This window comes from Anomaloglossus baeobatrachus, chromosome 2, assembly GCF_048569485.1.
Source record: "Anomaloglossus baeobatrachus isolate aAnoBae1 chromosome 2, aAnoBae1.hap1, whole genome shotgun sequence".
In the NCBI taxonomy this organism is placed as follows: Eukaryota; Metazoa; Chordata; class Amphibia; order Anura; family Aromobatidae; genus Anomaloglossus; species Anomaloglossus baeobatrachus.
Window position 1 is genome coordinate 140,729,658 of NC_134354.1, and position 27,544 is coordinate 140,757,201.

The 27,544-nt window shown below is 49.2% G+C and overlaps 1 protein-coding gene across 1 annotated transcript in view; it reads right to left on the reverse strand.

The window, feature by feature from the left end:
* Window positions 1–26,807, reverse strand: part of ACOT9 (acyl-CoA thioesterase 9) — a 112,961-nt gene extending 86,154 nt beyond the window's left edge. Inside the window, 2 exon segments of the mRNA XM_075333374.1 lie at window positions 19,463–19,560; window positions 26,702–26,807. Of these exon segments, the coding sequence (XP_075189489.1) occupies window positions 19,463–19,560; window positions 26,702–26,718 (115 nt within the window). The 5' untranslated portion in view covers window positions 26,719–26,807.
* Window positions 26,808–27,544: the final 737 nt, after the last annotated feature.

Here is a 27,544-nt window from a genome sequence, read left to right on the forward strand (position 1 = left end):
CACACACACACCAGGCTGTGCACCGCATACACACACACACCAGGCTGTGCACCGCATACACACACACACACCAGGCTGTGCACCGCATACACACACACACACCAGGCTGTGCACCGCATACACACACACACCAGGCTGTGCACCGCATACACACACACACACACATCGGGCTGTGCACCGCATACACACACACACCAGGCTGTGCACCGCATACACACACACACCAGGCTGTGCACCGCATACACACACACCAGGCTGTGCACCGCATACACACACACCAGGCTGTGCACCGCATACACACACACCAGGCTGTGCACCGCATACACACACACCAGGCTGTGCACCGCATACACACACACCAGGCTGTGCACCGCATACACACACACCAGGCTGTGCACCGCATACACACACACACACCAGGCTGTGCACCGCATACACACACATCAGGCTGTGCACCGCATACACACACACACACACACACACACACCAGGCTGTGCACCGCATACACACACATCAGGCTGTGCACCGCATACACACACACACACACACATCGGGCTGTGCACCGCATACACAAACACACACACACACATCGGGCTGTGCACCGCATACACACACACATCGGGCTGTGCACCGCATACACACACATCAGGCTGTGCACCGCATACACACACACACACACACATCGGGCTGTGCACCGCATACACACACACACATCGGGCTGTGCACCGCATACACACACATCAGGCTGTGCACCGCATACACACACACACACATCGGGCTGTGCACCGCATACACACACATCAGGCTGTGCACCGCATACACACACATCAGGCTGTGCACCGCATACACACACACATTGGGCTGTGCACCACATACACACACACATTGGGCTGTGCACCGCATACATACACACACACACACACACACACACACACACACACATCAGGCTGTGCACCGCATACACACACACACACACACACACACCGGGCTGTGCACCGCATACACACACATCAGGCTGTGCACCGCATACACACATATCAGGCTGTGCACCGCATACACACACATCAGGCTGTGCACCGCATACACACACATCAGGCTGTGCACCGCATACACACACATCAGGCTGTGTACCGCATACACACACATCAGGCTGTGCACCGCATACACACACACACACACACACACACACATCGGGCTGTGAACCGCATAAACACACACACATCGGGCTGTGCACCGCATACACACACACACACACACACACACATCGGGCTGTGCACCGCATACACACACACATCGGGCTGTGCACCGCATACACACACACACACACACATACACAAACATCGGGCTGTGCACCGCATACACACACACACATCGGGCTGTGCACCACATACACACACACACATCAGGCTGTGCACCGCATACACACACATTGGGCTGTGCACCGCATACACACACACACATCAGGCTGTGCACCGCATATACACACACACATCAGGCTGTGCACCGCATACACACACACACACACACACATCGGGCTGTGCACCGCATACACACACATCGGGCTGTGCACCGCATACACACACATCAGGCTATGCACCGCATACACACACACCAGGCTGTGCACCGCATACACACACACCAGGCTGTGCACCGCATACACACACACCAGGCTGTGCACCGCATACACACACACATCAGGCTGTGCACCGCATACACACACACATCAGGCTGTGCACCGCATACACACACATCAGGCTGTGCACCGCATACACACACATCAGGCTGTGCACCGCATACACACACATCAGGCTGTGCACCGCATACACACACACCAGGCTGTGCACCGCATACACACACACCAGGCTGTGCACCGCATACACACACACCAGGCTGTGCACCGCATACACACACACCAGGCTGTGCACCGCATACACACACACACACCAGGCTGTGCACCGCATACACACACACCAGGCTGTGCACCGCATACACACACACCAGGCTGTGCACCGCATACACACACATCAGGCTGTGCACCGCATACACACATCGGGCTGTGCACCGCATACGCATACACACACACACACACACACACACACACACATCGGGCTGTGCACCGCATACACACACACACATCGGGCTGTGCACCGCATACACACACATCAGGCTGTGCACCGCATACACACACATCAGGCTGTGCACCGCATACACACACATCAGGCTGTGCACCGCATACACACACATCAGGCTGTGCACCGCATACACACATCGGGCTGTGCACCGCATACGCACACACACACACATCGGGCTGTGCACCGCATACACACACACACATCGGGCTGTGCACCGCATACACACACATCAGGCTGTGCACCGCATACACACACATCAGGCTGTGCACCGCATACACACACATCAGGCTGTGCACCGCATACACACACACACACATCGGGCTGTGCACCGCATACACACACACACACACACACAATCGGGCTGTGCACCGCATACACACACACACACATCAGGCTGTGCACCGCATACACACACACACACATCGGGCTGTGCACCGCATACACACACACACACACACACATCGGGCTGTGCACCGCATACACACACACACACACACACACACATCAGGCTGTGCACCGCATACACACACACATTGGGCTGTGCACCGCATACACACATACACACACATACACGCATCAGGCTGTGCACCGCATACACACACACACACCGGGCTGTGCACCGCATACACACACATCAGGCTGTGCACCGCATACACACACATCAGGCTGTGCACCGCATACACACACATCAGGCTGTGCACCGCATACACACACACATCAGGCTGTGCACCGCATACACACGCATCAGGCTGTGCACCGCATACACACACATCAGACTGTGCACCGCATACACACACATCAGACTGTGTACCGCATACACACACATCAGGCTGTGCACCGCATACACACACACACACACACACACATCGGGCTGTGAACCGCATACACACACACACACATCGGGCTGTGTACCGCATACACACACATCAGGCTGTGCACCGCATACACACACACACTGGGCTGTGCACCGCATACACACACACACATCGGGCTGTGCACCGCATACACACACACATCGGGCTGTGCACCGCATACACACACACATCGGGCTGTGCACCGCATACACAAACACACACATCGGGCTGTGCACCGCATACACACACATCAGGCTGTGCACCGCATACACACACATCAGGCTGTGCACCGCATACACACACATCAGGCTGTGCACCGCATACACACACATCAGGCTGTGCACCGCATACACACACACCAGGCTGTGCACCGCATACACACACACCAGGCTGTGCACCGCATACACACACACCAGGCTGTGCACCGCATGCACACACACCAGGCTGTGCACCGCATACACACACACACACCAGGCTGTGCACCGCATACACACACACCAGGCTGTGCACCGCATACACACACACCAGGCTGTGCACCGCATACACACATCGGGCTGTGCACCACATACGCATACACACACACACACACACACACACACATCGGGCTGTGCACCGCATACACACACACACATCGGGCTGTGCACCGCATACACACACATCAGGCTGTGCACCGCATACACACACATCAGGCTGTGCACCGCATACACACACATCAGGCTGTGCACCGCATACACACACATCAGGCTGTGCACCGCATACACACACACACATCAGGCTGTGCACCGCATACACACACACATTGGGCTGTGCACCGCATACACACATACACACACACATACACGCATCAGGCTGTGCACCGCATACACACACACACACACACACCGGGCTGTGCACCGCATACACACACATCAGGCTGTGCACCGCATACACACACACATTGGGCTGTGCACCGCATACACACATACACACACATACACGCATCAGGCTGTGCACCGCATACACACACACACCGGGCTGTGCACCGCATACACACACATCAGGCTGTGCACCGCATACACACACATCAGGCTGTGCACCGCATACACACACATCAGGCTGTGCACCACATACACACACACATCAGGCTGTGCACCGCATACACACGCATCAGGCTGTGCACCGCATACACACACATCAGACTGTGCACCGCATACACACACATCAGACTGTGTACCGCATACACACACATCAGGCTGTGCACCGCATACACACACATCAGGCTGTGCACCGCATACACACACACACACACACACATCGGGCTGTGAACCGCATACACACACACACACATCGGGCTGTGTACCGCATACACACACATCAGGCTGTGCACCGCATACACACACACACTGGGCTGTGCACCGCATACACACACACACATCGGGCTGTGCACCGCATACACACACACATCGGGCTGTGCACCGCATACACACACACATCGGGCTGTGCACCGCATACACAAACACACACATCGGGCTGTGCACCGCATACACAAACACACACATCGGGCTGTGCACCGCATACACACACATCAGGCTGTGCACCGCATACACACACATCAGGCTGTGTACCGCATACACACACATCAGGCTGTGCACCGCATACACACACATCAGGCTGTGCACCGCATACACACACACACACACTGGGCTGTGCACCGCATACACACACACACACATCGGGCTGTGCACCGCATACACACACACACACATCGGGCTGTGCACCGCATACACACACACACACACACACATCGGGCTGTGCACCGCATACACACACACACACACACACACACATCGGGCTGTGCACCGCATACACACACACACACATACACACACACATCGGGCTGTGCACCGCATACACACACACACACACACACACATCAGGCTGTGCACCGCATACACACACACACATCAGGCTGTGCACCGCATACACACACACACACACACACACACAGACACACACATTAGGCTGTGCACCGCATACACACACATCGGGCTGTGCACCGCATACACACACATCAGGCTGTGCACCGCATACACACACATCGGGCTGTGCACCGCATACACACACACATCAGGCTGTGCACCGCATACACACACACACACACACACACACACACATCGGGCTGTGCACCGCATACACACACATCGGGCTGTGCACCGCATACACACACACATCAGGCTGTGCACCGCATACACACACACATCAGGCTGTGCACCGCATACACACACACATCAGGCTGTGCACCGCATACACACACCAGGCTGTGCACCGCATACACACACCAGGCTGTGCACCGCATACACACACATCAGGCTGTGCACCGCATACACACACATCAGGCTGTGCACCGCATACACACACACACACACACACACACATCGGGCTGTGCACCGCATACACACACACACATCGGGCTGTGCACCGCATACACACACACACATACACACACACATCGGGCTGTGCACCGCATACACACACACACACACATCGGGCTGTGCACCGCATACACACACACATCGGGCTGTGCACCGCATACACACACACACACATCGGGCTGTGCACCGCATACACACACACCAGGCTGTGCACCGCATACACACACACCAGGCTGTGCACCGCATACACACACATCAGGCTGTGCACCGCATACACACACACCAGGCTGTGCACCGCATACACACACATCAGGCTGTGCACCGCATACACACACATCAGGCTGTGCACCGCATACACACACACACACACAAACACATCGGGCTGTGCACCGCATACACACACACACCAGGCTGTGCACCGCATACACACACACCAGGCTGTGCACCGCATACACACACACCAGGCTGTGCACCGCATACACACACACACACACACATCGTGCTGTGCACCGCATACACACACACACACATCGGGCTGTGCACCGCATACACACACACACACACACACACACATCGGGCTGTGCACCGCATACACACACACACACACACACACATCGGGCTGTGCACCGCATACACACACACACACATCGGGCTGTGCACCGCATACACACACACCAGGCTGTGCACCGCATACACACACACCAGGCTGTGCACCGCATACACACACATCAGGCTGTGCACCGCATACACACGCACCAGGCTGTGCACCGCATACACACACATCAGGCTGTGCACCGCATACACACACATCAGGCTGTGCACCGCATACACACACACACACACACATCGGGCTGTGCACCGCATACAGGACACACACACACACACACACACTGGGCTGTGCACCGCATACACACACACACATCGGGCTGTGCACCGCATACACACACACACACACATCGGGCTGTGCACCGCATACACACACACACACACACACACACACATCGGGCTGTGCACCGCATACACACACATCAGGCTGTGCACCGCATACACACACACACACACACATCGGGCTGTGCACCGCATACACACACACACACACACATCGGGCTGTGCACCGCATACACACACATCAGGCTGTGCACCGCATACACACACACACACACACACACACATCGGGCTGTGCACCGCATACACACACATCGGGCTGTGCACCGCATACACACACACACACACACATCGGGCTGTGCACCGCATACACACACATCGGGCTGTGCACTGCATACACACACACACACACACACACACATCGGGCTGTGCACCGCATACACACACACACACACATCGGGCTGTGCACCGCATACACACACACACATCAGGCTGTGCACCGCATACACACACACATCGGGCTGTGCACCGCATACACACATCGGGCTGTGCACCGCATACACACACACACACATCGGGCTGTGCACCGCATACACACACATCGGGCTGTGCACCGCATACACACACATCAGGCTGTGCACCGCATACACACACACCAGGCTGTGCACCGCATACACACACATCAGGCTGTGCACCGCATACACACACATCAGGCTGTGCACCGCATACACACACACACACAAACACATCGGGCTGTGCACCGCATACACACACACACACCAGGCTGTGCACCGCATACACACACATCAGGCTGTGCACCGCATACACACACACACACACACACATCGGGCTGTGCACCGCATACACACACCAGGCTGTGCACAGCATACACACACCAGGCTGTGCACCGCATACACACACCAGGCTGTGCCCCGCATACACACACACACACACACCAGGCTGTGCACCGCATACACACACATCAGGCTGTGCACCGCATACACACACACACACACACACATCAGGCTGTGCACCGCACACACACACACATCGGGCTGTGCACCGCATATATACACACACACACACACATCAGGCTGTGCACCGCATACACACACACACACACACATCAGACTGTGCACCGCATACACACACACACATCGGGCTGTGCACCGCATACACACATCGGGCTGTGCACCGCATATACACACACACACACACACATCAGGCTGTGCCCCGCATACACACACACACACACACCGGGCTGTGCACCGCATACACACACATTGGGCTGTGCACCGCATATACACACACACACACACACACATCGGGCTGTGCACCGCATACACGCACACGCACACACACACACACACACACACACATACATCAGGCTGTGCCCCGCATACACACACACACATCGGGCTGTGCACCGCATACACACACATTGGGCTGTGCACCGCATATACACACACACACACACATCGGGCTGTGCACCGCATACACGCACACACAATCGGGCTGTACACCGCATACATACACACACACACACACACACACACACACACACATCGGGCTGTGCACCGCATACACACTACTGCCGAAGCGCTGCGCAAAAAGAAGTGACATGTCACTTCTTTCCTGCGCTTTGCCGGCAGCTCCTGCTCTGTCTATGGCAGGAGCTGCAGGCAGAGCGCATGGAATCGGCGCTCACTACGGACATTTCTGCAGCGATCTAAAGCGCACATGTGCTCTTCAGATCGCTGCAGAAATTTCTGCAGGGCTTGTACGCAACGTGCGCACATAGCCTAAGAAGTTACGTCACAAGCTCCCAATGCATCTCTATGAGAGCTAGAACAAGGCCAGAATGAGGCTCTCATAGAGATGCATGGAGTTGTGACCTCCAGCGCTCTGGAGACCGACCAGATTAGCGCTGGAATAAAGATGAAGTCGCCTAAAGGAGAGTATAATACCAGGGTTAGGGGACTTAGTATTAAAGGGGTGGTTCACCCATTTTTTTTATTTTCTGTAGGAGTTCTACTTACAATTCTAGGTATTTTCTCCATTGGCTTGTATTTCCATTTCTGGCACTGAGCGGCGCTATCCTGCACGCTCAGTGCCTGTCACATGACCCCCTGGAGCTGTGGCCGCCAGCATCCTCTTACGTCCCGGCAAGTTCAGGGCTCTCAAACTTGACGGGTACGTCAGAGGAGGCTGGCACCACTCAGATTGAGTGACAGGGCTGTGGGCGGTGACTACCGCATATCACAGCCCAGCATCGAGGGGAGGAGCCGGAGGACGTGTGGAGCCGGCTAAGCGTCCTGCAGATGGTGAGGCACGGGGCGCCAGTGTGCAGTACAGGGGGGGGGGTTCTTCAGCTGAAATCCCCCCTTTAACTTAAGTATGTGCTCACACTCTCCACCCGCCCGCTCTGCTGCGATGTCAGGAGAGCGGCCGGTGTCCGGCAGTGTGATCATGGGCTCCTCCCAGCAGCACTGCAGGACGCAGCAAGACACTGACAGGCATGTCACCGCTGTGCTCTGCCACCTGTCCTGCTGCATGGGACCAACTGTCTGCACTCTGTCACCTGCACCACAAGTCACAGAGTGGAGACAGTTGGTGACAGAGCACCTCTGCCCACCCCCCTCTCTTTCCCCACTCTCTTCTCTCCCCCCACTCTTCTCCCCCTCCTCTCTTCCCCCTCTTCTCTGCCCCCCTCTTATCCCTCTCCCCCCTCTTTTCCCGCTCTCTCTCTTTTCCCTCCCCCTCTCTCTTTTTCCCTCCCCTCTCTCTTCTCCCCCCTCTCTCTTCTCCCCCCCTCTCTCTTCTCCCCCCCCTCTCTTCTCCCCCCCTCTCTCTTCCCCCCCCCTCTCTCTTCTCCCCCCCTCTCTCTTCTCCCCCCCCTCTCTTCTCCTCCCCCTCTCTCTTCTCCCCCCCCTCTCTCTTCTCCCCCCCCTCTCTCTTCTCCCCCCCTCTCTCTCTTCTCCCCCCCTCTCTCTCTTCTCCTCCCCCCTCGCTCTCTTTTCCTCCCCCCTTCGCTCTCTCCCCCCCTCGCTCTCTTTTCCTCCCCCCTCGCTCTTTTCCTCCCCCCCCTCGCTCTTTTCCTCCCCCCCTCGCTCTTTTCCTCCCCCCCTCGCTCTTTTCCTCCCCCCCTCGCTCTTTTCCTCCCCACCCTCGCTCTCTTTTCCACACACCCTCGCTCTTTTCCACACACCCTCGCTCTTTTCCTCCCCACCCTCGCTCTTTTCCTCCCCACCCTCGCTCTCTTTTCCTCCCCCCCTCGCTCTCTTTTCCTCCCCCCCTCGCTCTCTTTTCCTCCCCCCCTCGCTCTCTTTTCCTCCCCCCCTCGCTCTCTTTTCCTCCCCCCCTCGCTCTCTTTTCCTCCCCCCCTCGCTCTCTTTTCCTCCCCCCCTCGCTCTCTTTTCCTCCCCCCCTCGCTCTCTTTTCCTCCCCCCCTCGCTCTCTTTTCCTCCCCCCCTCGCTCTCTTTTCCTCCCCCCCTCGCTCTCTTTTCCACACCCCCTCGCTCTCTTTTCCACACCCCCTCGCTCTCTTTTCCACACCCCTTCGCTCTCTTTTCCACACCCCCTCGCTCTCTTTTCCACACCCCCTCGCTCTTTTCCTCCCCCCCGCTCTTTTCCTCCCCCCCGCCCGCTCTCTTTTCCTCCCCCCCGCTCGCTCTCTTTTCCTCCCCCCGCTCGCTCTCTTTTCCTCCCCCCGCTCGCTCTCTTTTCCTCCCCCCCTCGCTCTCTTTTCCTCCCCCCCTCGCTCTCTTTTCCTCCCCCCCTCGCTCTCTTTTCCTCCCCCCCTCGCTCTCTTTTCCTCCCCCCCTCGCTCTCTTTTCCACACCCCCTCGCTCTCTTTTCCACACCCCCTCGCTCTCTTTTCCACACCCCCTCGCTCTCTTTTCCACACCCCCTCGCTCTCTTTTCCACACCCCCTCGCTCTCTTTTCCACACCCCCTTGCTCTTTTCCTCCCCCCCTCGCTCTTTTTTCCTCCCCCCCTCGCTCTTTTCCTCCCCCCCGCTCGCTCTCTTTTCCTCCCCCCCCGCTCGCTCTCTCTCTTTTTCCTCGCTCTCTCCTGGCATGGTCAGTACAGAAATCTCTCCATCGTGGAGGGGTGAGAGGGAGTAATAAACATGGAGTCCCTACTGTGTCTGTGTATTTATTTCTAATAAAGTATTTTTCTCTGTGTGATGTCTTTTTTTTTTTTTTAAACCCTTTGTTGGAGATTCTTAATGGCCAGGTCAAACTTGGCCTGACATTAAGAATCTCGGGCTTTATACCAGCTGGTAAAACATAGCTGGTATTAACCCCTTATTACCCAGCGTGCCACCTGCCACCAGGGCCACTGGAAGAGTTGGAAACAGCGCCTGAAGATGGCGCTTCTATGAAAGCGCCATTTTCTGGGGCAGCTGTGGACTGCAATTCACAGTGGGGGGCCCAGAAAGTTTGGGCACCCTGCACTGTGGATTCCAATCCCCAGCTGCCTAGTTGTACCTGGCTGGACTCAAAAATTCGGCGAAGCCCACATTTTTTTTTTTTAATTATTTCATGAAATTCATGAAAAAAAAGGGCTTCTCTATATTTTTGGTTCCCAGCCGGGTACAACTAGGCAGCAGGGGGTTGGGGGCAGCCCGTAGCTGCCTGCTGTACCTGGCTAGCATACAAAAAGATGGCGAAGCCCACGTCATTTTCTTAAAAAAGTTTTCAGGGAAAAACCTTTATAAAAAAAAAAAATGCTTCCCTGGATTTCTATTGCCAGTGAAAGTAACACCAAGCAGCGGGGGCTAGCAGCCAGTAGCTGCTTTGGTTACCCTTAGCAATAGAAAATGCAGCGGGAGCCCACAAACAATGTGATTTTTTGTGTTTTTTTTTATTTTTAATGAATTTTTAAAAAAAAAAAAAAAATCGGCATGGGCTTCGCCCATCGAGCACCAGAGCATTTTACTGCTCATTCATCCCAAGTAATCAGATGACTCCAGCGCCAGCCGATAAATTCTGTGTCCCGCTGCAGAAGGATCCGGTAAAATAACGGTTGCATGCGCTGCACATTTAATCCACAGGATCTGGTCATATGCGGTTTGCGGATGATACGGACGACACACAGACTAGGCAAGAGGGAAAAAAGCAATCTCATGACCCCTTCACTTTTTTTTCCCCAATTATTTTTTTCACATGTTGCTCCGGCTAATAATCATAATTTCTGTACACACACACACACACACACACACACACACACACACACACACACACTTTCCTCCCCTGGCTGTGCAGAGCTGGCAGCTTCAGATGTCTCTGTGTGATTGCTCTCAGTGCATCCACACAGGGAAGAGGCAGGGAGGAGGCTTTGGGTGGAGAGGAGAGTGGGGTGTTACATACAGTGTGTGTGTTAGATAAGCTAGACACCGCCCTAGAGCCACAAAGAATTCTGGGACTTGTAGGAACTGAACACAGGAAGTCAGAGGAGAGATTAACCCCATCAGAGCTGGAGCTAGCAATGAGCATGTGCTGCTAGTGCACAATAAAAAGGTAATTTTGCTGAAAAAACATAATAGATGTGTTGAGGGGCACATATTAGCAAGATTTATCAGAAAAAAAAAATCAGTTTTGGTAACTGGACAACTTCTTTAAAGCACCACTTCAGCGATGAAATAAAGAAAACGCTGGAGTGGTGCTTTATAGGGGTGTTACTATATGAAACATTTACTGGATATTGAAGAAATCCATCAATGGATGATAGGTGGCAGTTCCAAGTCAGCGACTCCCACCTACTAGAGAAAGGGGGTCTCCTTCCCTTCTAGTCACATTCTAGTAATGAGAGGTAGTCATGGCTGCACGAGAATCTCATCATTGTGTTTTATGGATGTTGATGAAGAAAGCTCAGACTGTTTCCCTTCTCCCATAAAACTATGATGAACTGAAGAACTAAATACATGTCTTTGGTAAGACTCCTGCTTGGTAACAAGTGCAGATCATTGCCTCTATAGTGAGTGAATTGCCAGCTGTGAAAGGGTTAATACTTGGGCCCTGCATCAGTAATAGGCCCCTGTAGTAACCATGACAACTGTTATGAGGTCATAAATAATGTCATAAAGAAGATTCCATAAAAGAAGGCTGCGCTGCCATGATCAGTGCCATTACTGATGCGCCTGAGGACGTTGAGCTTGACCACCCACGTAATGTGCCGACCTTGGTGTAATTTGGAGGTTCTAGCAGGGAATGGGTTCTAGAAGGCAATAGAGGGGGGTCCCCGGGACAGGATCCCCCTCTGTTACCCTCTACAAAGAGCAGCTCTCCTTTGGGAGTTCATGGACGGATCTATGACTTTAATGGGTGCCGTGGGGGGAGGTAAAATGGGGAGGGGAGAGGGGTATTTATCTGATTAGGGGTTATCCATAACAAACCAACCCTGTAACCAAGTGTCCAACTCCTTGAGATTTGGACCTGGATCTGTAAGGGAGAAATAGTTCATCCATCTGGGCAATTGGATCAATTAAATTAATTCCAGCAATCACTGTGGTGACAGATATCGCAGCCAGATCTCTCCACATCCATTTATCACATTTATAGTCTAGATTTATTATGTCGTTCTCTGTAAATTTAGTAAAATGTACAAATTATATATATTGGCACTCACTCTCTAAGCCCAAGGGAAGGGCAATCCTCCAGCCATGGTTCTCTAGAGGTTTCCTCCACAGGGGGTTTTTCCTCTCCTGAGTGCTGGGGGGTGACTCTCCGTGAGTCGGGGGGTGCCATTTTTGGTGTCTTATAAATTTAAATAAACCTGAGAACATTTGACACCTAATTCAATGCTTGGTGTGTTTATTTTGCGTGCGTCTGTGTGATTTATTGTGTTTGGGAGTCGGGGTCCATCACATATTGTGTTTGGGAGTCGAAGTCCATCACATATTGTGTTTGGGAGTCGGGGTCCATCACATATTATATAGTCATACGGCTGGACATCTGCCGGTCACACAGGACCCTCACCTACTCAGTGAGTGCGAGTTTCCCCAGGAGTTGTCCCTGCTCTGGTGATGAAGATGGAGAAGAGGAGACAAGAAATACAGCACAACGCTCACAAGTGTTCACTCATCATTGGAATAAAGAATTATATTACTGCAGTGTTATAAGCAGATTGCTCCATTATTCCTGTAACTTCCATGGACTTCAGAGAAGAGGCCGCATGGAAGACAGCCTGTGTGAACAGCGGCTGCACTGGATCTTCTTCATCCTGACAGGTGAGTGCAGGGTCATACCTGACACCAGATGGGAGCTGCACCTCCGTGCCTGGGAGACAACAGATTTCAGACACAACACTTGGTAATCCGCACTCTGAGGACCTGGCCTCCATTGTTTCCTGGAACCTTACACTGCCAATTAATCATGGGGGGGTCATTTGGTAATGTGGGGTGCAGGCAAACAACAGAGGATGCCAGCATTAAGCACAGCAGGTGGTATGGATATAAAAAATAAGTTTGTGGCATCTGAAATTCTACCTTTGTGGCTTATTAGTAATGTGAGGTAAGGAATCAGCAAAAATGCCACCAAAATGGATGGGATTTCATGAAAACTCCTGCCCACTTGTGTTTAAAGGGAACCTGTCACCAGCATTTTCCCTTATGAGCTGCGGCCACCACCAGTGATCCCTTATATACAGTACTCTAGAATACTGTATTTAAGAGCCCAGGCTGCTCTGTAGAAGATAAAAAAACCCAAAACTTTATTATACTCACCTAGGGGGCGGTCACCCGGACAATTTTGTCTTTTCCATGAAAAATCATACTTTTATTTATCAAATGAGTTGCATAATGAATAGAAAATATAGTCCAGCCATTGATGAGGTTAGAAATATGATTTTTACTTGAAATAATAATTTTCTCCTTCAAACTTTGCTTTTGTTAAAGAGTAATCCCTTCACAGTAATTCCAGCTTTGCAGACCTTTGGCATTCTAGCTGTTAATTTTATGAGGTAATCTGGAGATATTTCCCCTTACACTTCCAGAAGCCCCCTCCCACTAGTTAGATTGGCTTGATGGGCACTTTTTGCGAACAAGAATAGACTGTCGAGTTTCACATGAAAGTTCTCTTTTTCTGGCCATTTTGAGAGTTTAATCGAACCAACAAATGTAATGCTCCAGATTCTCAACTAGCTCAAAGGAAGGTCAGTTTTATAGCTTCTCCAATCAGCAAAACTGTTTTCAGCTGTGCTAACATACTTGCACAAGGGTTTTCAAGGGATTTCTAAAACATCCATTAGCCTTCTAACACAGTTAGCAAACACAATGTACCATTAGAGTGGTGGTTATTAGAAATGGGCCTCTATACACCTTTGTAGATATTGCATTAAAAACCAGAAGTTTGAAACGAGAATAGTCATTTACATTACATTAACAATGTATAGAGTGTATTTCTGTTTAATTTAATGTTAGCTTAATTGAAAAAAAAATGTGATTTTTTTGCAAAAATAAGGAAATATCTAAGTGACCCTAAACTTTTGAACTGCAGTATACATATATATTAAAAAAAGATCCGGAATTAATGGCTTTTGTTCATTTTGCCTCCAAAAAATTTGAATTACAGAGCAATCAAAATTTATATTGTGCCCAGAAATAGTACATATAAAAACGCCAACTCATCTCCCAAAAACCAAGCCCTCCCATGGCTCCATAGACAGAAATATGGGGTCAAAAAAAAAAGGCGACGTAAGTAAAGCTTTTTCTTGTTAAAAGCTAAGCGTATTTTAGTGAGTGATAATAGGCAAAGATAAAAATCGATAAAAATCTAATATTGCTGTAATCATACTGACCTGAAAAATAAAACCATCTTATCACTTATACCGCACGTGAACAGCGTAAAAGATAAATAATACTAATCCTCGACCTGCTGTTAATTTATTCATTCTGCCTCCCAAAGATCGCAGTAAAGCCTGCTTTACACGTTGCAATTTCGCATACGATATCGTATGCGATTTGCAACGTCCCCATCGTATGTGCGACACGTTCAATTTGTTGAACGTGCCGCACAAACGATTAACCCCCGTCACACATACTTACCCGTCCATACGACCTCGATGTGGGCGGCGAACGTCCACTTCCTGGAGTGGGAGGGACGTTCGGTGTCACATCGACGTCACGCGGCAGCCGGCCAATAGAAGCGAAGGGGCGGAGCTGAGTGGAGCTGAGCGGGACGTAAACATCCCGCCCACCTCCTTCCTTCCGCATTGTGGGCCGGGAGCCGCAGTACGTAGGTAAGATCTGTTCATCGTTCCCGGGGTGTCACACACTACAATGTGTGCTACCCCGGGTACGATGAACAATCTGACATGCAATTCTAGAGACAGGTACGATGTGTATGCGATGAACGTTTTACCGTTCAATCGCAATCGCACGTACCTGTCACACACTGCAATGTACTTAGGATGCCGGATGTGTGTCACTCACGACGTGACCCCGCCGACACATCGTAAGATACATTGCAGCGTGTAAAGCAGGCTTAAGGCTCAGCTCACATTTATCCTGTGCTGAGGTTTCCATGTAAAGCTCTGAAACAAGTGATTCAGTCAAAGCCTGCAACCAAAGATTGTCTATAATGACGCAGATGGAGACACTGTGGATGCCGTCTGGCCTATGATCTGGCGGTGTCCGTCTTTTTAAGTGTGCATAAAAGTGTGATCGACCTCAGTTTTTTGCACTTCAAATAGCTCTCCTTCCCTCCCAAGTCTCACCGTGTGGCTAAGCAGTACTGTACACATACAAATGGGATATTTCCCATGTGAAAATGTACAATCTGGGGCTAAAACTAAATTTTAGTGGTGAAAATGTAATTCTTTTTTCCTCACCGCCAATGATAAAATTCTATTAAACACTTATGGTGCCAAGATGCTTTCTGCACTCCTAGATGAATTCATTGTGCGGTGTAATTTATAAAATGGGGTCACATATGGGGGATCCTGCTGTTCTGGCCCCTCAGGGACTCTGCCAATGTGACATGGCAAACGCAAACCATTCCAAAATCTACACTATAATATGGCGCTCCTTCCCTTCTACTGTGCCTGACAACAAGTAGTTTCCGATTACATGGACCGTATTGGCGCAATCAGGAGAAGTTGCACAATAACGTTTTAATTCCTATTAGCCCCTCTAAAAATTAAAAACTTCAGGCTAAAACAAATTTTTAGTGGGAAAAAAATTCTTTCTTCACCACCCAATAGTATGAATTCTGTGAAGCGACTGTGGCGTTAATATGTTCACTGGACCCCTAGATGAATTTAGTGTGCAGTGTAGTTTGTAAAATGGGGTCACTTATGGAGGTTGTCAGGGGCTCTGACAATGTGACATGGCACTTTCAAAAAATTCTCCAAATTCTGCATTCCAATATGGTGCTCCCTCCCTTTGGAGCTTTGCATTGTGCTTCAGAAGTAGTTTCTGACCACATATGAAGTGTTGGTGTGCTCTGTAGAAATTACATCGCAAATTGTAGTGTTCCTTTTCTCCTATTAGCCCTTTTGAAAATTAAAAACATGGGGCAAAAAATAAACAACATTTTACTGGAAAAATAGTAATTTTTCATTTACTAAGCCCAATATTACACAATTTTGTGAATCACCTGACTGTTAAAAATGCTTAATACACCCCTACATTAATTCCTCAAGAGATGTATTTTCCAAAATGTGGTCACTAACTGAGATTTTCTGCTGAAAAAAAATGTAATTTTACATTTTCTAGTCCAAATGTTATAAAATTCTGTGAAACAGACTTAATATGCTCACCACACCCCTTGTTGAATTTCTTGAAGGGTGCAGTTTACAAAATGTGTAGGGGTTCCTCCGTTTTGGCACATCTGGGGCTCAGCAAATGCGACATGGTGTCTGCAATCTATTCCTACCAAAAAAAGTTCTTCTTTGTTTGATGGCTTGTGACTATCCATCTTACTCTTGATTATATTCCAGAGGTTTTAAATGGGGTTCAGGTCTGGGCTGGCTATGACAGGGTTTTGATGTGGTGGTCCTTCCTTCAGACATTGATTGACCTAGCTGCTTGGGTGCCTTATGATCTATACAACCAGCAGCCTGGGTCCCCTATATTATATATGCAGCCAGTAGCCTGGGTCCCCTACATTATATTTATATATAGCCAGCAGTCTGGGTCCCCTATATTATATATACATACAGTCAACAGCCTGGGTTCTTTAGATCATATATATGCAGGCAGCAGCCTGGTTCCCCTATACTATTTATACAGCCAGCAGCCTAGTTTCCCTATATTATATATATATATATGCAGACAGCAGCCTGGCCCCCCTATATTACATATACATACAGCTAGCAGCCTGGGTCCATTGTAATATATATATATATATATATATATATATATATATATATATATATATATATATATACAGCCAGCTGCCTGAGTCCTCTAAACTGTATGCATGCTCCCGGGCTGTATTATATATATGCAGCCTGTATCCTCTTTATTAGGGGTGACCAATTCATTTTCCTGAAGGGCCACATGAGAGACCGTGACTGGAGGGCCGAACCAATAGACAAATAAATTCTGCTCAATATTAATGTTATTAATTATTATTGTATATTAATTGTATCACTTAATATTAAGCAGAATGCTGACATTTCCCTATATACAGTATGAGCACAAACACAGCGCTCCCTATATACAGTATGAGCCTCAACATAACCTTCTATATACAGTGTGAGCCCATACACAGCCCCTTAGATACAGCATGAGCCCCACATAGCCCCTCTATATTCACTGTGAGCCCATGCATAGCTTCCTATATATATAATATGAGCCATACCTAGCCTCATTATTTATATATATTATATGTATATATATATATATATATATATATATATATATATATATATATATATATATATATATATATATATATATATATATATATATATATATATATATATATATATATATATATATACAGCAAGATACATGCAAACATCCCATACACAAAAAAAACCACCACATACGCACCTCGCTCCCGTTACCCGACTCTGTGCACTAATTTCTGGTGCACTTATGCTCCACAGAGCACATGCGATGATGTGCAGCTAACAGGTGCAGGTGGATCGGAGATCCACCAACACCCATTAGCTCCTTAGATTGCGCTGTCAATCTCGGACAGCATGATCTAACGCGCTCCAGCGGGGACACAGAGACTGCTCTATATACATCACATAGGAAATACTGAAACTGGTGTATATACATGACAAAGCATACCCAGGCTGCTGTATGCATTATGTAAGAGACACTGCGACTGAGGCCTTCATCATTGAGATGGGAGCGTAGAGTAGGTTAACGCCACCCACAAAGAACGTCCTGTTGCTGGAATTGGCCAATGTTATAGCATAATTCTTCGTTGTGTGCCGCAGCGTTCATTTTAGGGAAGAATTAGAGGGTTAGTGGCCAGCAAAAGAGGGCCAGCGGCCCAAATGATGTAGCTCCAGGAATCTACCCGGAGCAAGGCAATTACATTGCGTCAATAAATAGCCATCGGCCTGGAGGTTCCCTAGCCCTGCTCTAAATATATGCTGGGCTAGCAACCAGAACAAGACAGTGAAAAGATTGGTGATTGGTAAATGGTAACATGATTGGGTTTTTTCTGCATTAAATCCATTACAAAAGTAACACAAATGTAACTATTGCATATACAGTATGTTTCGCAAATGGCACTGAAAAAACTACAACTGATCCTGCAAAAATACAAAGACCTCATATAGAGAAGCTTACGTAAAAGTAAAAAGGTTATGGCTGCTACATCTATGAACGAATGAGCAAATTGTATGTCTGAAGAAATGCATCACAAAAATATCACTGTATATATGCAAGTGTCATGTGTATGCGTGTACTATGTATAGTCGTGTAGAATGTGTAAATGTGAGCATGCTGTATTAGCATGTGCTTAATGTGAAAATGTATATAAATTTACTGTTGTTTACATAACTAGGGCCTGACCGATGGGGGTCTGAGGCACCAGTCTTGCAAAAGAGCCCTTAATTTACAGGGTCCGCCCTTGTGAAAGAGACTGTGACTAACAGTTTGTACAATCCTGGCTGGAACCTGATGTAGTCATCACATCCAAAGTGATTACAATTATAAAAAGCGCCTTTTTTCCCATAATCCCCTTTTTCTATAAGTCTCAGTATTTACCGTCCTTCATATCTGGTAGTTGCCCCTTGGATTGCATGGTGCTTGCAGTCATCAGCGATCTCCCGAGAAATCCCGACCTCTGACAGGTCACCCCAAGTCTGGAATCAAGAGATAAGAGCAGTGACTTTCCTTTCAGATTACTCGTAAAAGGTCACAAACCAATCTATAAGAAGGGTTATAAGGCTGCAACAGTTTGATAAAGATCGCACTAGAAAGGCTCTCATTCACGTCAGATTTCCACATCAATGTTTTGACATACTGTATTAGGGTCCGTGGCCACAATCAGGATTAGGCCAGAATCACACTTGCTAGTGCCTCGCGCGAGTCTCTCATGGTAGAACCCGGCATGGCCGCACACTATGCATACAGGAGTGTCTGAGCTGCACAGAGATACATGCAACCGACCCGCTCCTGTCAGGCGAGTGTGCGGCCATGCCGGGTTCTACCATGAGAGACTCACGCGAGGCACTAGCAAGTGTGATTCTGGCCTTAGTAGTGTTTTGGACGCAGGGTATTTTGCTGCATTGTGGAGTAGAAGCACAGTGGATGGGATTAATAGAAATCTCCTGCCCACTGTGCTTCTTTCTAATGCTGCGTAAACTGACCTGGTGCGGATTTCATATGCGCAGCATGTCAATTTCTCACAGAGATGCTTCAGTCTCCTGTGCAGAGGATGCATCCAGACCCTGCATCCAGAACGCCACATAACCCTGATCCTGGGCATGATACCCTTACAGACTTTGTAGCTTATCATATTTCAAACACGTCCCACTTTGGTCTGTATTGTGGACAAAACTCACCTGTTCAAATCAATGGGCCAGTGTAAAAGAAACCCCAAAAAACACTGCAGTGATGCTATGTATCTGAGTAGCATTCTAGTGTTGTTTGATTTTACCTGACTGATTGCTTGGAAAAGCTTGGCTTACCTCAATCAGTTTGTTTGTTTATTTTAAACAACAAAGAAAAGAAAAAAAATTATAATAATTAAAGAGGTTGTCCACTTAAGGTTATCCTTAAAATAGACAAAAAGACTGACGGCACTCACCAAACTGAAGTGTGAACAGGTGCATAACTGACATGTCATAAAATACAAAAAAAAACTATGAATGTGTGAATATAGACCTGCATCACTGCTATGGGAAATCTAAAAAATATGAGATATTTAGCATATAAAAACGGCCATTTATATACCTGCCCAGTTGCCACATCATGGCATATCTCGTAACTGGGTACCTACTCTATGTTGAAGCTTCTCTCTGGGTTAAAAAACCTCTTATTGTAGACAAGTAGGAACCTGCTATATAGAATAAAATCACTTGTGGCAAGTGGGGGAGGGGTGCACAGTCAGAAGGTATGTCAGGTTCAGTTATGCACCTGTTCACACTTCAGTTTGGTGAGTGCCGTTAGTTTTTTTGTCTATATTCAAGAGGGTTATGCCTTCTGACCGTGCACCCCTCCCCCAGTTGCCACAAGTGATTTTATCCTATATAGCAGGTTCCTACTTGCCCATACACAAGAGGTTTTTTAACCCAGAGAGAGGCTTCAACATAGAGAAGGGACCCAGTTACGAGATATGCCGTGACGTGGCAACTGGGCAGATATACAAATGGCCATTTCTATATGCTAAATATCTCATTTTTCTTAGATTTCCCTTAGCAGTGATGAATATCTATATTCACACATTCATAGTTTTCATACTTTGGCATTCCAGAGTGCAAACTATCTTTTTTTGAGTTTTTTTTGTGTCCTTAAAATAGGTCATTAATGTCTGAGCAGCTGGGGTCCAACACCATGTACAACCGCTGATCAGCTGTCCTCGGTGCCGGCGGCAGCAGGAAATGCTCAGTTCCCACGGCCAGATACTATACATCTGCCTCTAAAGGGGGCTTTACACGCTACAACATCGCTAATGCGAACTCGTTGGGGTCACGGATTTGGTGACGCACATCCGGCCGCATTAGCGATGCCGTTGCGTGTGACACCGATGAGCGATTTTGCATCGTTGCAAAAACGTGCAAAATCGCTCATCGGTGACATGGGGGTCCATTCTCAAAAATCGTTACTGCAGCAGTAACGAGGTTGTTCCTCGTTCCTGCGGCAGCACACATCGCTCCGTGTGACACCACAGAAACGAGGAAGCTCTCCTTACCTGCCTCCCGGCAACAATGTGGAGGGAAGGAGGTGGGCGGGATGTTACGTCCTGCTCATCTCCGCCCCTCCGCTTCTATTGGACGGCCGCTCAGTGACATCGCTGTGACGCCGCACGGACCGCCCCCTTAGAAAGGAGGCGGTTCGCCGGTCACAGCGACGTCGCCGGGCAGGTATGTGTGACGGCTCTGGGCGATGTTGTGCGCCACGGGCAGCGATTTGCCCATGTCGCGCAACAGATGGGGGCGGGTACCCACACTAGCGATATCGGGACCGATATCGCAGTGTGTAAAGCCCGCTTTATTCAAATCAATAATGTCTGATGTTTATCAGAAGATGGGGCAGCTCCACAACTGAGCATTTCCAGCTGCCTGTTGCCACTGCTGGCACCTAGAACAGCTGATTGGCGGGAGTGTGGGGTGTTGGACCCGAATAATCAGATATTGATGACCTATCCTAAGGTAAGCCATCAACGTAAAAGTAGTGGACAACCTCTTTAATCCAGTCCACTGGAGTTGAAAAAAAAAACTAAGTCGGCCCTTTTCTTGCGCACAAGAAAATAAATCCGACTTTTAAAGAAGCCCTTCCATGAAGATTTTTTTGACTAAATCTATGTATGTGTGTAGTGAGTGTATTAATATACTCACATACCGTGGCCTTCTCTGAGACCCAGCTCCGTTCTATTCCTGTTCTGATTGTCTTATTGTTTTTTTTCAGCATTGGAGTTCCAGCAATTTCGGCTTTTACTGACACAACTACAGTCCCGCAGTGCCATCTTGTGCTTGTAACTTCTGACTGGCCGGAAATGACGTCACAAGTGCTTAGTGCATCTCTGAGAGCCAGAACAAGGACAGAAAAAGGCTCTCATAGACTTACTGTACATTGAAAAGTGACCTCTGGCGCGCTCCATGAAACACTGGAGCTGCCGGCAGGTTACAAATCACAAGAGACGGTAGAAACAGATAAAGACACCGGAAGGTGAGTATAAGACAGGGGACTCCAGGAGAGCAATATAAAAAAACCTGATGGAGTGGTACTATAAATTGGGCCTTATGGTGATTTCACTGTGTTGTGTAATGTCCATTGGGGGAATAGATGTATACGATCCTGAGGGCCAGAGAGACACTTTAAGCCTTTGCCAGATGAAATGGATTTGTGTGGATATGGTTGACACAAGCACAGCGCAGCGACCGAGCAGAGACCGCGCACAACACAGCGACCGAGCAGAGACCGCGCACAGCGCAGTGACTGAGCAACCACATCCTGCTACATGGCTCCCTATTAGATGGACCCCCGGGATCGAAAAACAAATCCTGCTTCACAGCAGGTTGCAGTAGGGTGCTTTAGGTGATGTCCACATGTTGTGTTTTTGCTGCGTTTTTTGCAGTGCTTTTTCTCGGGAGTTTTAGGCCATGTGCGCATGTGTGCTTTTTTCCTGCATTTTGCTTGTGTTTTAAACTGCACTGTGTCATTGTCAAAATGTATGTGTAGTGCTTCCCCAGCAAAGTCTATGAGAAGTCAGAAAATTCCAAGCGCACGTTGCTCTTTTTTTAGGCAGTGTTTTGTTTGTCAAATATTTGTCAAAATCGGTGCCTAAAAAAAACAGCATGTCACTTCTTCACTGCGTTTTGGTTACATTTTCCACCCATTGAAATGAATGAGGTGTGGCAAAACGCAACCAAAATGTTTAGATGTGCGTCTGCAGTGCATTTTGGTTGCATTTTGGATGCGTTCTTGTCAACAAAAACGAAGGTCTTTCGGTGTCTCTCTCTGTCGGTCTCTCTCTCTCTTTGTTGGTGTCAGTCTCTCTATCATTCGGTCGGTCTCTCCCTCTCTCCCTCCTTCATACCCACTGATCACCGGCGCAGCGCTGTACGGCTGTCACACTGCTCCCCGGCTTCTCATCTCATATTGACTCCTTCCCCTGCCCACCGATGCCTATGATTGGTTGCAGTCAGACGAGCCCCAATGCTGAGTGCCAGATGTCTCACTGCAACCAATCACAGCCGCCGGTGGGCTGGTCTATATCGTGCAGTACAATAAATAAACAATAATTAAAGAAAAACGACGTGCGGTCCCCCCCCCCCCAATTGATACCCAGCCAAGATAAAGCCACACAGCTGAGGGGTGGTATTTTCAGACTGGGAAGACCTATTATTAGATGCGACAATCCCGGGACCTTACTTGGCTCTTCCCGAATTGCCCTGGTGTGGTGACAATTGGAGTAATAGAAAATTAATGGCAGCCCATAGCTGCCTCTAAGTCCCAGGTTAATCATGGCAGTCGTCTATGAAACACCCCCCCCCCCCATGATGAACCTCTAAGTGAAAGTAAATAAACACATACACCCAAAAAATACTTTTTTTTTAATAAAAGACAAAAAACCACCCTGTTTCACCACTTTATTAACACACCAAACACCCCTCCAGGTCCGACGTAATCCACACAAGGTCCTACGACGCTTTCAGCTCTGCTACATCGGAAGCTGACAGCGAACGGCTCACAGCGAGCTCCACGCAGCAACTGAAGTGAGCTGTGCGATCAGTGGGACGTCACTCAGGTGATTTGCGGTCACAGGTGAGTCCTTCACGTGTGACCGCAAATCAGTCCGCGACACAGAGCCAGAGTCGTGCAATGACCTCACCCAAATTCATTCTCATAGCATGGCTCTGTCTCTGTCTGCGGGCAGTCATGCTTTCTATTCTTTATATATCTATTTTTTCTACGTATTCTACCTATCAAATCCTATCATATTCTATTTCTCCTTTAAAAACGCACTGTCCAAAACGCAGCCCAAATGCATCGAAAACGCAGGGAAAACGCATGTGTTTTTACCGCTTTTTTTTGTAAACGCAGGGTTTACATTTGTCAAAGTGTGCCAGAGGGTGCATTTTTTTTTTTGGCAAATCCAGAACGCAGCATGAGGAGATACCCTTAGGCTATGTGCCTACGCTGCGTTTTTTTATTGCATATTTTAATCAATCTGCCAGGGAAACCGCATCCCTGAAAAGTCTATTAGAATCCTGAAGTGCTGTGCCCACATTGCAGATTTTGTTTCCATGCAGATTTTGGTGCAGACAAAAACTGCACCAAACAATTGATTTGTCACTTATTTCTGTGTTTTTTCCTAGCGTTTTCCCTATCTCAATGCAAAAAAAAAAAGCATGAGAAAAACACAAAAAACGTGCGTTCTTTCCGCAGTGTTTTTCCTGCCAAGAGATGAAAGGGACCCAATCGCTGCCATGGTAACCCTGGGTCGTCACCATGACGGCCCCAGGTCACTGAGCTAGGAGAGCCTCACACGTCATGCTGTATGCATGGTGTGTGGCAAAGTGTTGCGCTATAATCCACTGTAGTAATAAAGCATTGCAGGGGATTATAGAAACGCAGGAAATAAACGCTGAAAGAATTGACAAGCTGCTTCTTTTTTCAGCAACAAAATCTGGAAGGAAAAAAAAAAAAAAGAAGCAGCGTGTGAACAGCAAGTCAGGATCCTCAGACTTTGCTGGGATGCTTTTTTCTTGCTTGTATTGATTAAAAGAAGCAAGGAAAAACACATGAAAAAACACAAAATAAAAACCTCGCCATGTGTGCACACAGCCTTAGGCTATGTACCCATGTTGCGTTGTGTTCCTGCAGAAATTTCTGCAGCAATTTGACAGCACACGAGCGCTTCAAATCTCTGCAGAAACACTGCGTAATGGATGCAGTGAAAGCCGATTTCATGCGCTCTGGATGCAGCCCCCACCATAGACAGAGCGGGACCTGCATCCAAAGCACACGGAATAAGTGACATGTTGCTTTTTTAGCACGCAGCGATCTAAAACGAACATGCGCATGGATTGTGCACAATCTTCATATATTGTGCAGGGGACGCAGGACGCATGCAGTTACGCTGCAGTGCAATACGCAGCGTAACTGCATGCAAATACGCAACGTGGGCACAGAGCCTTACTTTATTAAACATGCACACAGGTGTTGGCTGCAGAATAAAATGCAAAGTTTGACATAGCCTTTCATGCCGCTGATTTACTTCAGTGATAAAAAATAAATAAATAACAGGGCGGCTTGGAGCGAGTGGAGACATGAAACGTTCCTTCTTCTGTAGCAGCAGAGGTTAGTGACTGATGCGGGCAGTGATTGGTGCGGGCAGTGAGTGACTGATGCGGGCAGTGATTGGTGCGGGCAGTGATTGACTGATGCGGGCAGTGATTGGTGCGGGCAGTGATTGACTGATGCGGGCAGTGATTGGTGCGGGCAGTGATTGACTGATGCGGGCAGTGATTGGTGCGGGCAGTGATTGACTGATGCGGGCAGTGATTGGTGCGGGCAGTGAGTGACCGGTGCGGGCAGTGATTGGTGCGGGCAGTGAGTGACCGGTGCGGGCAGTGAGTGACCGGTGCGGGCAGTGATTGGTGCGGGCAGTGATTGATTGGTGCGGGCAGTGAGTGACCGGTGTGGCTAGTGACCAGTGAGGACAAAGACTAATGCGGGCAGTGAGTGACCGGTGCGGGCAGTGATTGGTGCGGGCAGTGAGTGACCGGTGCGGGCAGTGAGTGACCGGTGCGGGCAGTGATTGGTGCGGGCAGTGAGTGACCGGTGTGGCTAGTGACCAGTGAGGACAAAGACTAATGCGGGCAGTGAGTGACCGGTGCGGGCAGTGAGTGACCGGTGCGGGCAGTGATTGGTGCGGGCAGTGAGTGACCGGTGCGGGCAGTGATTGGTGCGGGCAGTGAGTGACCGGTGCGGGCAGTGATTGGTGCGAGCAGTGAGTGATTGGTGTGGGCAGTGAGTGACCGGTGTGGCTAGTGACCAGTGAGGGCAAAGACTAATGCGGGCAGTGAGTGACCAGTGTGGCTAGTGACCAATGCGAGCAGTGCCACATCATACACTGGCAGGCTACATCCTGGCACTTGCACATTCCTGCCCACACCCTTAGTTATCCTGCTCGCCCCCCTTTCCCTTCTGTGTCACCTCCTAATTCACAGACACAGCTCATGGCTGCCCGGAGAGGACGTCAGGTCCGGGCGGTGTCGCCTACAGCAGGAGACATGACAGGGAAGGCTATGTGTGTGCTATATATGTATCTACCTGACTCCGAGCAGCATGTTCTCCTCTGTCCCGGACACTCGGCACTGACAGGACTCCTGCACGATAGACAGCCCGTGCTCTGTGCTGCCCCCTGCCGGCGACACGCCCGGCCGTCCTCTGCTGCGGTCCTCCCACACCATAGACATCCCGGGGTAGAGCGGCCGCCACCATAGAGCTGTGCTGTCACTTCAGTGCTGTATTTGGTGAAATGAAAACAATACCCGACCTAGATAATAAAGTGTCCCTGGAGGAGCACTGCACAGCTTCCCCAGCCTATTCAGCTGTCATTACTCTTATATTTTAAAAAAACAAACATTTAACACTAGAACTACTGGACTCGTGACACCTATATAGAAATACATGGTGCAAAGTAGTCAAAATGACTACCTCAGTAGTTCTAGTGTTAAAGGAATTGTCCACAGCTTTGACTTTTCTTTTTCTATTAAAAGCTCAATAGTAAATATTACAATGTTTTTTTGTTATTTCACAATGTAAGGTTTTGGTAAAGAAAAAAAAACAAAAACACCAACACAATGGCCAAGTTTGTGGCACAGATACTCTTTATAATTCTGGCACAGCTGTGCGACCCCGGAGAGATGCTGACACCGCACATAATGGGCAGGGAACCCTGCTGTTGGCTTTCATGCCAACAAATCCAGGTCTACACCACAGACAGTCATGTCTATAGAAGGGAATATCCGGACCGGCCACAGGTCTCATGCCCCAGAATCAACAGCCTGAAAGGCATAAATGAGTCTATGGTCATAAAAACTTCAGCCGGTCCAACATGTACTTGGAATTCAGATCTGTGAAACCGGATTAAGACCAGCGCGTTTCACCTGT